Source organism: Glycine max, chromosome 15 (assembly GCF_000004515.6).
Source record: "Glycine max cultivar Williams 82 chromosome 15, Glycine_max_v4.0, whole genome shotgun sequence".
Taxonomy (NCBI): Eukaryota; Viridiplantae; Streptophyta; class Magnoliopsida; order Fabales; family Fabaceae; genus Glycine; species Glycine max.
The window spans coordinates 8481052-8493645 of record NC_038251.2 but is presented as its reverse complement, the minus strand read 5'-3'; the positions used below and the strand labels follow the sequence as shown (position 1 = coordinate 8493645).

The window sequence follows — 12594 nt, the reverse complement described above, 5'->3', positions numbered from 1 at the left end:
GTGGTGAAGTAAGACTTATTTGGAATTTGCCACGAAAACTTTGGAGGTTTCCTATTATCCTTGATCCTTGTCATGCTTTGCTGTTCCCAAATGTTCTCATAGTTAAGTTAGCCTACCTTTTCAATCGATGACCAAGGTCAACCAGGGTTAGTTAGTAAGTTAGACAAACCCAATCCCTATCATCCTACTTCCTACTTGTGTCAGCTGATCTCTCAATTAGATGATCCAAATTACTTAAATATTTGTATTTGTCTCATTTTCTTATTACGATCTCATGTTAAGTAAGGAAATTTCCTTGCATAGTGGAAAATGTAAAAATGAAAAATAAATAACGTCATTAACGTGCCTTGCCATGATTCTATATTAGATTAAACTGGCTCAGGGAGAATAGCATTCTTTTTCTAATAGAATACCATTTTTTAATTTGCGTAAGTCTCATATAGATATTTTAAATGTTAATTTTTACATGCGTGTATACATGGCAACATATAGGACGAGCGCACGTAGGAATATTCTGTAGGATAAAGTCAGTACCTAGATATTTTTTAACACCTGTTTAAATCGACAAACTAAATATAATAAATTACTACTACTATCCATCTATTTATATTAATTAATCCTAAAGTGCAAAGAACAGGAGCAGCGATTTCTTAGGTGATTAAGTGTGAACCGTGCTTAAACAAACAAAAAGGGAACCTGAGTAAGATCCTTTCCTTCTTTGCTTCTTCATTCATTCCTTCCCGTGTCATTTAGACAGCATATCTTAACATGGTAATTACCATTTACCAATTACAGTCACACTCACATGACACACCACAGCTTTTCTAAATTCAATTATTCCCCGTCACGCCTTTTGCTTCTTAGAAAAACTAAATATTTTTTGGTTAAAAAAAGAAAGAAAAACTATACCACAGTATATTTTAGCTTTCAATTCATTTCAGCGAACTCAACATTTAATATAACTAATTTGAGGAGAGCAATAAGTACCACATCCAAAAAGGCCAAAAAAGAGTTTCTCCTACTCGTGAACAAATTAACAAAATTGTATCATGTTAATTAATTCATTGAATCACAATTAATTCAAAGACATAACGTTTTAGTAACACCTCAACCAACCAGCTACACTTTTACGTTTTAAGAAAGAAAATAACGAACCCAAAGAAAGAATTACAAATACAAAAGAAAAAGACATTGCTCCCTCTCTCTCTCTCTCTTTTTCTCTCTGTGTGTGGGTTTTTTCTTTATCCTTAGTTTGATCGCAATTTGCAAATAGAAATGGCGAAATCGAGCAAAGATCCGACAACGTCGTATCCGGCGATAAAGTCAGAGCAGTACTTACACAGCCCCGTTCACTACGCGGTGGCGATTCGCGACCACACAAAGCTTTCCAGAATCATTTCTTCGCTTCCCCGAGTTCCCGACCCGGCCCGAGTCATCACCGAGTCCGACTCGCTCACTCAGGAGCGAGTCGCCGAGAAAATCTCTGCCGTGCTCGACCGCCGCGACGTCCCATTCCGGGAGACGCCTCTCCACCTCGCTGTCCGCCTCAACGACGTCTCCGCCGCGCGGGCCATCGCCTCCGCCGGCGCCGACATCTCCCTCCACAACGCCGCCGGCTGGAACCCGCTCCAGGAGGCGCTCTGCCGGCGCGCCTCCGAAATCGCGCAGGTGCTCGTCCGGCTCCACCACCGCGCCGCCTGGGCGAAGTGGCGCCGCCGCCTGCCTCGCCTCGTGGCGGCTCTCCGCCGCATGCGTGATTTCTACATGGAGATCTCGTTTCACTTTGAGAGCTCCGTGATTCCCTTCGTCGGAAAAATCGCTCCCTCCGACACCTACAAAATCTGGAAGAGCGACGGGAACCTCCGCGCCGACACCACCCTCGCCGGCTTCGACGGCCTCAAAATCCACCGCGCCGACCAGAGTTTCCTCTTCCTCGGAGACGGCGACTCCGTCGCCGGCGTCCCCGCCGGCTCCCTCCTCGTGCTCAACCGCGACGACAAGAAAATCTTCGACGCATTCGAGAACGCCGGAACTCCGATGAGCGACTCCGACGCGGCGGGGTTCTGCTCGCAGAGCAGCGTGTACCGTCCGGGGATGGATGTAACGAAAGCAGAGCTCGTCGGAAGAACCAATTGGAGAAGACAAGAAAAGATGGAAAATGTTGGAGAATGGAAAGCTAGGGTTTTCGAAGTGCATAACGTGGTTTTCAGTTTCCGGTCACGGAAAGTTGCTGCAGGCGAATCCGACGTGGCAGGGAGTGAGCAGGTTTTGCCGTTGGAGCTTGATGAAGACGAAGACGGTTTTCTCGTTGCGGAAAATCCGAGTTTTGGAATGCCTCTGAGTAGTAACAACAATGCTGATAAGAGAAGACATAGTAGTTTTGTGAGAGAAGAACGAGAGTGGGTCCCAATGGGGAGAAAAAGCGTGGATTTGCCTTCCGTTTCCGTCGCACCGCCGAGGAGGTCATCGGCGGCGGCTGTGGCGCCGCCTCCGGCGGCCCCACCAACGAAAGAGAAGGAATATTTGAGAAGCTTGCGACCAGCGGTGTGGTTGACGGAGCAGTTTCCGTTGAAGACGGAGGAGCTGTTGCCGTTGTTGGACATTCTGGCCAACAAGGTGAAGGCGGTGCGGCGGCTCCGGGAGCTTCTGACGACGAAGTTCCCGCCGGGGAGTTTTCCGGTGAAGGTATGTAACGTGGTTGACCACTGCTGTTTGTGTTTCACTGTTTGTGTGTGTCCCGGTGGGACTGAAAATGATTAACTTGATAATTGGTTTGATTTGATTGATGTGGGTGGGTTTTGCGAAAGTTCGTGAATGATTTTGATTTGTCATCGGACGGTGGTGATTAAAACTGGAAAAAGTTTATGTTTTTAATGTTGTGGTTTTGTGGGGTAGGTGGCAATCCCGGTGGTCCCTACGGTGAGGGTGGTGGTCACGTTTACCAAGTTCGTGGAGCTGCAACCTGTGGAGAAGTTCTACACGCCGTTATCGAGTCCAACGCATTTGCTCAATGCAGAAGATGATGATGATCCTCAGAAACTAAGAAGGCAGGGTTCATCATCTTCTGGGAGATCCACGTGGCTGAGAAGAAGTACTAGTAGTAGTAGTAGTAGCCAACACCAACAACGATGTTCTTCTTCTGGGGCTTTGGATTCTGATCCTTTTGCTATTCCTGTTGGATATACGTGGACCAATAGTGGGAATGATTCGTCACGGAAAATGAAGAAGTCCAGGTCCGTGAGAAAATCCAAGTGAAAACGAACGACACAACAAGTATGCATCAGTGGGAAAGATTTTAAGCTGAAGGAATTCCACTAGATATGAACGATTGTAGCAAATAGCAATGTGCCAAAAGCTGCATCCATTATTGTGTATATATCCCCGTATTTTTTTTTTTAATCAACTGGGGGCTTTGAGACAACGGTGTTCATAGAGAGGTTTCGCAGTAAGTAGTTTTTAGAATATAGAACTGCATTACTTGTTGTGGTTTAATCACAGTTTTGTTTTGTCTTTTTTCAGTTATATAGAAATTTGTTGTGGTTTAATTTTTCATTCTTGGGGAATGGGTGCTTGGGGCAGGGACAAAGATCAAATTTTTCGTGTTTGTTTTTTTGTTGAGTTTCAATTGGTTACTTATTGCCAATGCTACACCATCCTTGTGTCTGATTGAGCCAGGTTCCCATGTAGAATTGGCAATTCCATTTACTGTCTCGTGTGTCGGTTTAGTTTACAGCTAATAATAGTTCATGATTCTTAACAGATATGAATTTTAAAGTAAGCAAAGTGATTAGTGATGTTTATAAAGAGAAATATAAAGTATAAACAATTATCAAGTGATTTTGTAAGAATGCAACATGAGAAAATCCTATTCTCTCTTTTTCTTATGGGCAACATTTTAGCGGGTGTTGAATCCAATATAGGAAAAACTTTCGAGTTCAGAGAAAACACACACACACACACATATATATATATATATATAAAAGGAATTTCCAATTACCTAGTTCTGAAGAGATGAGATGAGTCAGATGATGACTTAAACTTACAACGTCTTGAATGCTAAATTCTGTTTTACTTTCAATCAATCTCTTGGGATTAGTTCTTAGTATTTTCTCATTACTTATCACTATTTTTCCATTATAATTGCGACGGCTTGTTATGGCGTCAAGTGGTTGGTAATGGACGTGAAAGCTACAACTTGTAACGTCATCTTAAACGCACGTGTAGTGCCTGATGACGTGAAACCAAAGTTATATGGGAAGAATCAAGAATGTGAATTACCGACGAGTAAATTGAAAATTTTGGATTATGAATATGCCCTCAAGCATATACACCCCCATCCTATTGATATCATCGAGGCGACAAGAGTATCTAAGACTCCTACATTAAGATTCAAGGGTCAACAATAACCAACAGCCCAAATGAGAACAAATGGTCAAAGACTCAAAGGCATATATACAAGACTTACTTTGTCAAAAGTAGCCTTAATAGTAAACCCAATTTAGAGTGTAATGCATATTAGTGTAAATGTATTGTATTTACATAGATAATTCAAGTTTTGCTCTAATGACTAAACCATTTTCGTACACTTCATTGTGGAAGCACAATAATTCATTCAACCAGTACTAGACATATAGAGAAGAAGGGCTTATGTTTTTTTTTTTCGTAAGTATTCAGCAGCAAGAAATGTTTGATACATGTCTCATACTTTGGAGAATGACTAAAGATGAGAGACAACCGTTTGTAACCCTCTTTTATTTTGAGTGCAAATAGCGCCCAACGTGTTGATTAGTAGTAGTACAGAAGAAGACATTTCCAGGAATCTTTATTCCTTTTACCCCACTCTTTGGACGAGGCCTTCCCTTTTCTTCTTAAAGTTTTCTGATTGTAACCTTGAACCAGATTTTTAATTCCAAACAATAAATCACGGGCCCCTCACAAATCCGGCAAGGCTATTTTTGAAGGGAAATATTTTTAACAAATATCACCATTTTTTCTTCATGAAAATTTGCACCCAAAAAAAAGTGAATTAGAACAATTACATTGGCCTAAAGATAACACTCAACACAGCAGGTCTTCTGAATTCCTAGAAAATGTGACAGTAAATTTCAAAATTAACAGAAAAATGCCATCACTAAATTACGAAGTTGATGCTAGAAGTCCAGAGTTAATTACTATCAGATGCTAAATTTAGTGTATCCTCAAAGTACAAAAGCTCTCTCTTTAATTTAACAACTGATTTTGATGTGTACTATTTTGCCTCCAAAAGATGTGGATGATAATATAGTGATTGACTGCTATTATAGTAAATGCTAAAATATATTTTTTATTTCTGTAAATATGTTAAAGTTCCATTTTAGTTTCTATAAAAAATTTGACCATATTTTGTTTTCATAAAATTATAAATGTATGATTCCAAGACAAGACCAATTCCCACACAAGACCAATTCAATTCCCTCCTAAATGAATCCCCACAAGAGTCCACGTTGTAGACCACGTGATCTTTCCATCGAGGCAAATTTAGGTTGTTAGCCTCCAATAGTCCAACACTATAGCAGATTTCGATCTCCAAACTCATTGGTTGCCTATCCCACGAATTCTGGCAGATTGAAGATGCAAGCCCCTGGATTAATACTCCACAGTACAAAGGAGTAATCAAACTAATCACAAATTTCGAATAGCCAAGTCCATGCCGAAAATTGAACTTTCTGCACCATGTCCAACAAACCATTGTTAAAGACCATTTGATTCCTCGTATTGAGGTGCACTTTAGCCAGGCTTAATTTTAGACACTAAAGTAACAACGCTCAAGACTTCCAAGCACACAATAGGTGATTTACTCTTTTTTTTAAGGCAAGTAGTTCTTCCCTATGTGTACCTAGGACTATACTATTTAAGATGCTGATTCATCGTTAGTTAAGCCATTGTTTCCTTGTAATGAAAAAATCGAGGTTCCTCTACAAATCTAACAAAGGTTTAATGATTTATTATTGTATTGAGGGCACATAGGAAAGAAACATGGCGAGCGAAGCACCAAGTTGGGCTGATAATGGGGTGCGGGTGGTATTGGTGCAATGGAGGAGGATGGCACTAGATCCCAAAAAGACATCCGCAAGAACAAGAATTCGGGTGCTGAGGGCGGTTTTGCCAGATTCAAAAGCAACTGCAATGATAGGTGTGCATAAGATTAAAAGTGGGGCCTCAATTTGTGTCACATGGACCAAAAAAAAAAAAATCAGGAGAAACAACACTTCCAAATTGTTGGGATTTGGGAGGATCCAAATCTACGTGTAATTCTCCGAATGGCACTACTGCAATAGCAGTTGAGTTTCTTTCTATTTTTCGATAAACATTTTCTATGGTAATGTGTTTTATTTCATTTTCTATTTATTATTTTTAAAGAAAAACAACTTCAGTGACTTGTTCAGAAGCAAACCCACTTGAGGATTAGTGGGTTGGTCCTATCGCTGCACGATTGATGATTGGAGCCCAATATTCCTCGTTGTAAGGTAGATTTCAGAGACCATTAAATTTAATCAAGATTGATCAGTTTTTCTTTAAATTGCTTTACGGGATCGATCAGAATGTGCACTGGCAGATGAGGATTCCCACTAAGCATCCATGGCTGAATAGTTAAAGCCACTCATAATTGACAAATTCATAAGTTCAATTCCTACTGGAGCGCACACCAAGGAAACCCTCCCTCCAATAAGTCTATCGAATTTTATTGGAATTGCCAACCTTTGGAACTATATCACATTCAGGCTTGTGGAAGAAAGACCGAGAAGAAAATATTAACAACAGGATTTATTATGGAACAAACATCTATTTTAGCTTCAAACATTTTTATGATTTACCAAATTTAATTGAAGCTTCATTAGTAAACCCTGATATCTTGCTTATTCACCTTCAATGGAGGATTGAATTAATAAGCCGACCCTAACAATTTTTTTTATATATAAGCCTGGTGTATTTAAAAATTTTAAGGCGCAAATCTGATTTATTGCCTATATAATAGTTTTTTTAGGCTTGTCCTAGCCTTTTTTAAAACCCAACTTGACTAATTAGCCTATTTAATATTAAAGTTTTTATATATGATAAAACATTAAAATAGACCAATAAAAAACTTCATGTAAAACAAATTATAAACTATAATTAAAATCACTACAACTTGACATAGGACGGGAATATAAATAGGTATTTATAAAGAGTCTAACTTGTTTATATATAAAGTGATTTTTAAGAGTCTGATATAACCTTCATAAAAAATGGTTTAAAAATCTAAGTTTATCCTTCACCACAAAACAGGATAATATCTTCATCTCATTGGGTTGACGAGAACAAGTGTTTGTGCAAATGTCACTTTCCTACACTAAATCTTTGTATCAATAGTGCTCTTCTATAATTTTCGCCCAAAAATTAGCCATCACAAAGTATATCAATGTTACAGAAACCAAGCAACACAATTTAAATGCGTGGTAACCAAATATAAATTTATCCAGTGAAGATTTGGAGTAGGAGAGTGGTAACATAAAGTAGATGTTACTGAAACCAAGCAACACAGAATTCAAAATGCGTGGTAATAAAATTATAATTTAAAGATAACATAGTCGAAGAAGTGAAGGATAACAATATTCAAAAGGCCATGCATTGACAATTGGGTGCAGATTTGTGGGAGCTATTTACAGAAGTTAACATGCATTATGCCTAATGGGATCCGAAGGTGTTCTCTCCACTGTAAGTCATGTAAAGAAAGCCATCTTGATCCTTATTTTCCTCATAAATAGCAGACATCAATGCAGCTGCAACAAGTAATTTAGTACATAAAATCATTGCTATAAAGGTAAAAATCACCATCTGGCATGACTGGATACTTACCAGTTGGAGGTAGAGTGTTGTTGATGAAAACAAAAATAGCCTTCTCTGCACTGAGCTTAATCCTTTTGCGAACAACATAAACAAACTGGCCAACAGTCAAATCAGCAGGGACAAGGTATCTACATCATCACAACAAGAGAACCAATTGAGAAACCACTAATGCACAGAATCAGATCAACTATTGATCAAAATAAATATATTTATAGATGGAATATGGGGGGAAAAACTAAGTCTGGTCCTCCATCTTTCAATACTTATCTCTAGCTTATATGCTTCAATGTTCAAAACAAACTCAAAACACAAACTAGAATCTCACTTGGAGGCAGCTTCGCAGATGGATAGCTCAGAAGAGATCATTAGATTAGGAAAAAACAACCGTCAATATTCATAGTCATTCTGCACATGCATAAGCAGCATGCCCTATTCCAGAATCAAATTACCAGACATCCCTAAACAGAGACTTTGTTTTATAGTATTAACAAACCACATTTTGTATTCTATTAATTGTTCTTCAAACTAATCTTAATAAGATCAAGCAGTAGCATCCAAGGCTCTAGTGACAGTGGCCAATTAGGCCACTCCACCGTGACCAACAACTTATGGCTTGGCCATATACACTCACTTCGGTAAAGTAGATTTTGCAATAAGAATACCATTAGTACATTCTGGCCTCACTTGTTAATCTTTTACAAATGCCATTTGATAAAGAAGTTATGAGTGGCGTACAAAAAGCTTCATACCAAACATGCTTCATAGCTTTAACAATACAAAATCATTAAATCTTGATCGGTATTTTATATGAACATCAGTACCCCCCCCACCCACAAAATCATTAAAACTTCAGGCAGCAAAACAACATTATCAGGCCTGGAAACTAATCAAAAGGGACAGAAGTAGTAAGAAAATCAATTACTTTTTCTTATCAATGTCTGGAATGTCACTTCTTTCAGCTTTCTCCACAATCACCTGCACACAATTGCAATATATGAACAAGAGTTTTAAAAGAATAAATAAATATATAAACAGGGTACCTAAACAGAGTACAATCTTACAGGTATTCTATCAGGATATTTCTCTCTAATGCGAGAAGCTTCAGCCTGCCTTCTCTCTGACACGTAAAAAATTACCAAGCAATTAGTTTGGTCCAATGAACCAAGGGTTTTAGAATCTCAAAACAAAACACTCACGCGAACATAGTAAACACGTTCATCCTTCTATCCCTATAGATAAAAAGCTAAAAAGATCCTTGTCATTCCCCAATAATTTCAAATTTTTATTTTTTACAATACAAAAGGCATGGCCAATAAAAAATCTTTCGATTCCCAACAGATTATATAACAAATTAGAGAAAACGAAATATTAAAGGGGAAAAAAAAGTACCCAAAGGATGCTGAAGCTTGAAGGAGGTTTTGGCCATGACGAAATTGGAAGAGTAACTGGTATCTGCAAATTTGAAACACGGAAACATTAAAATTTTCGCCTAACTACGAAATCCAAAAGGGGGGAGGTGCAAAGTTTTACAAAAACAAAAGCAAATTCACAAACCTAACAGAAAAGGATCAATGATTGAAACGAGGGGTTTGTTTCTCAAAACGAAAGAAAGAGGCTATGTCTCTGTCTGGGAGCGAATCAAATGAAACAAAGATGAAGTTGAAACTAGGGTTTGGTTTGATGTTGTTTTGTTTTGTTTTGTTTGAGTCCAACACGGAACGTCTACTTATACTTTCTGTATACGCCTCGAATCGTCCCTTTCACAAGTAAGCTTCGTTGTGTTGCAACCTTCTTTCAAAAACTGACACCTAAATGCATATTTTTTTCATTTTAGATTTTAGATTATTATCAATTATATATAAAAATTTCTTTCATATTTTTCGGTTGTGTTATTTTTAGGTCTAGTTTTTTTGCATTTTAGGTTAAGAAACTAGCAAGGGACCATATGAAATCACAGGTAAATTATCCACGCCACGGCCTATTTCATTATATTAGAAATATTCTTTAATAGTTTTTACGTAATAGAAATCAAATAAGAAAAATGAAATAAATATAAATAAAAAATATGTTGCTCGAATGAATTTTTAATTATTATAAGATAAATTTTTGTGGACAAATGTTACGTGGCAATCTTACATCAATTCTATATATTTTCATCAAAATGCCATTGATTTTTATTTATTTTTAATTCATAAAATATGTAATTATAGTAATTAGTTTAATTATTAAATCAATTAATTAAACCATTAAATATTTAAATTTTTATTTTATAAATTATGCAATCAGTCTATTAAATTTTATGAAATGTTTTTTTATAATAAAAGCAATCATTTATCAAGTGATCAAAATAAAGAATAAAATAATTTATTTAATTATGATATACTACTATTTAATTGCGGTAATCAATTATGTATTTTGATTTGAATTAATTGATAATGCTAATATATATTTGGCTAAATTATATTTTAGTCCTTTTTCTTATCTCTTACATTTAATTTGATCTTTTATCTTTAAAATAAAATTAATTTAATCTTTAATCTTTTAAATTTGGTTTAATTCGATCCTTACTTCAATTTAGAATTTTATCTTTCACAGCAGTATTATTTATTCGTATAAAATATGTTTTCATAAAAAACAGTGTCTAACATTAATTTAAAAAGGAAAATAATTTTTTTCTATTTAAGTTTATAGATTCAAATAAGTTTTGGATTGATTCTTTACAGGTTCTTTTGAGATGAACCAACTTTTTGGAATTAACAAACTCTCTACCCACCAAATCGATTCTCAGTCAAACCACCGAGTCTGGTTTGATCAGTTTTCAGAACAATATTATGTATATAAACTTAAGGTGTATTTTCAGTTGGACAAATAGAAATTAAGACAGAGTACAAATTATTATTTTAAGGGTTTAATAACCTTTTTACCTCTCTAAGGCATAATTTTCTCTTTTAATTCTTATAGTTTAAAATATTCTATTTTAGTTATAATTTTTTAATACTTTTGGTTCCTATTGTCTAAATTTTGTTAATGTCGTTACTTCCTTATCGTTTTAAAGGGTTACAAAATTAAAATTGTCCAACTTTTTTAGCAATTTTTCATCGCCAATTTAAAGTTTTGCAGCAGTTTTAAAAGATACAATTATAACAGTATTAGATGATTTTAGACAATAAAAACTAAAGAGTTTAAAAAAAAGTTATAGTTATTGATTCTAAAATGAAATGTTTTAAACTATACGAACTAAATAAAGTAAGTTATTGTAACTATAGGGGAAAAAAATAAACAGACATAATTAAAATTCAACTTTAAAATAATGTTTATACAATGTATACAATACTATTTAGAAAGATAAAAAAACACACACTCATACATTATGTACATGAAGACACAGTGAGTAAAATATTACTCTCGTCCTTTCAAATATTAAATGACAATAAAGATTTTCATACAGAACTTAATAAATATAATTAATTTATTGAATTTTATGAAAAATATTAGTTTTCTTTTAAAGGAAAACAAAATCATTTTATTAAGAAAGAAAAACAAACACGTTTTAACATAAGGTATGTGGGAAGGAAAAGACTATATATTCAAATCTTTTTTATTAAAAAAGCTAATAAATTAACAATTAATATTATGATAAAAAAAAGATACATTAAAATCAGTCCAACACAAATTACAAAAGAAATCCAACAAATTCATCCAATAGGGTGCCCCTATTATAGATTTTCATACAAAATATAAGGTAATTTCTTAATATATTATTTATTTCTTTAATTAATTTCTCATTTATTCTTATTATACATTATTCTCATTAAATATTGATTAAGGATAGTTCTAAAAAAAAATATTTGATGTAAGATTGATTTTATAGAATGACGTAGATCTATCACTTCATTGGCTTCCTTATAAACGTGCTCCCAATAATGAATATCATGGGTCACTGTAGTGAGTTGAATACCATTTACAAATTGGGTGCATTCATGAGAGGATAAGCACCCTTTCTGAATAAGGTTGATAGCTGCCTGTGAGTCAGATTCAACAAGGAAGTTTGATCGAGTGTCCTTTAGAGACAACAATCTTGGAGCCAATATCAAGTGCCCATAACTCTGCATGAGTGAAGGCAAAGGTAAAAGGTAACAGATCCACAGTTGTCTCTAAGAACACCACACGCAGCCATACCATTCATGTTGACAGCAGCATCACAATTAAACTTTAGCTTTTCACTAGGCTGAGGGTTCCAACATATATATAGAGCCAATAGACCGATTACTAAGGTTGGGCTTAGGCAAGGCAACCACACTTGACTGATATCCACCACTTTCATAGCTATTCTATGAATAATAATGTTGATGGGGTTGTTCTTGTTAGAGAAAATAAATTCATCAATAAAGAAAGAAATAATGAATTTTACAAATTTACAACGTAGTCCTTATAGTACAACATTTGCTTAAAAGTCCTAAAATTTTACTTACAAAACAATTATTTTTCTTCACTTACTTTGGAACTTATCAATGGAAAATTGAAGATGAAGCAAAAATAGGGCCCTACTGCAGAACACAAATTAAATTGAAGGCTCCATTATCATCCATAATTGACCCCTTTTAAAGGCCAAGCGAATTGGTTTCTCAAAACCTTTATAAAAGCTCTTTCTTTTATTCTCAACATAAGTATGAGGGTTTTGTAAGCTTTTTTAATAAAATGATGGAGCTAATTAATTCATTAATTTAT

The 12594-nt window shown here is 35.6% G+C and overlaps 2 protein-coding genes across 2 annotated transcripts; one reads left to right on the top strand and one right to left on the bottom strand.

The window, feature by feature from the left end:
* The first annotated feature begins 1096 nt into the window (after positions 1–1096).
* Positions 1097–3545, top strand: LOC100798925 (ankyrin repeat domain-containing protein 13C). Its single transcript, XM_003546106.5, has 2 exons — positions 1097–2685; positions 2896–3545. The coding sequence occupies exons 1-2, from the start codon at positions 1276–1278 to the stop codon at positions 3253–3255; spliced, it is 1770 nt and encodes a 589-aa protein (XP_003546154.1). The 5' UTR covers positions 1097–1275; the 3' UTR covers positions 3256–3545.
* Positions 3546–7376: 3831 nt separating this feature from the next.
* ATG8C (autophagy-related protein 8c) lies at positions 7377–9553 on the bottom strand. The gene is made up of 6 exons (NM_001248216.3): positions 9421–9553; positions 9256–9318; positions 8928–8983; positions 8789–8841; positions 7876–7994; positions 7377–7799 (listed from the first exon to the last, which is right to left on the bottom strand). The coding sequence occupies exons 2-6, from the start codon at positions 9290–9292 to the stop codon at positions 7705–7707; spliced, it is 360 nt and encodes a 119-aa protein (NP_001235145.1). The 5' UTR covers positions 9293–9318; positions 9421–9553; the 3' UTR covers positions 7377–7704.
* Between the last annotated feature and the right edge of the window lie 3041 nt (positions 9554–12594).

What these genes read in the sequence shown, in the direction of transcription:
- LOC100798925 (XM_003546106.5), top strand. Translation starts at nt 1,276, where the DNA reads ATGGCGAAATCGAGCAAAGATCCGACAACGTCGTATCCGGCGATAAAG. An exon ending in CGGGGAGTTTTCCGGTGAAG is followed by an intron (nt 2,686 to 2,895) that starts GTATGTAACGTG and finishes TTTGTGGGGTAG; the next exon opens with GTGGCAATCCCGGTGGTCCC.
- ATG8C (NM_001248216.3), bottom strand. Translation starts at nt 9,292, where the DNA reads ATGGCCAAAACCTCCTTCAAGCTTCAGCATCCTTTGG. An exon ending in CAAGCTTCAGCATCCTTTGG is followed by an intron (nt 8,984 to 9,255) that starts GTACTTTTTTTT and finishes TTTACGTGTCAG; the next exon opens with AGAGAAGGCAGGCTGAAGCT. An exon ending in AATATCCTGATAGAATACCT is followed by an intron (nt 8,842 to 8,927) that starts GTAAGATTGTAC and finishes AATTGTGTGCAG; the next exon opens with GTGATTGTGGAGAAAGCTGA.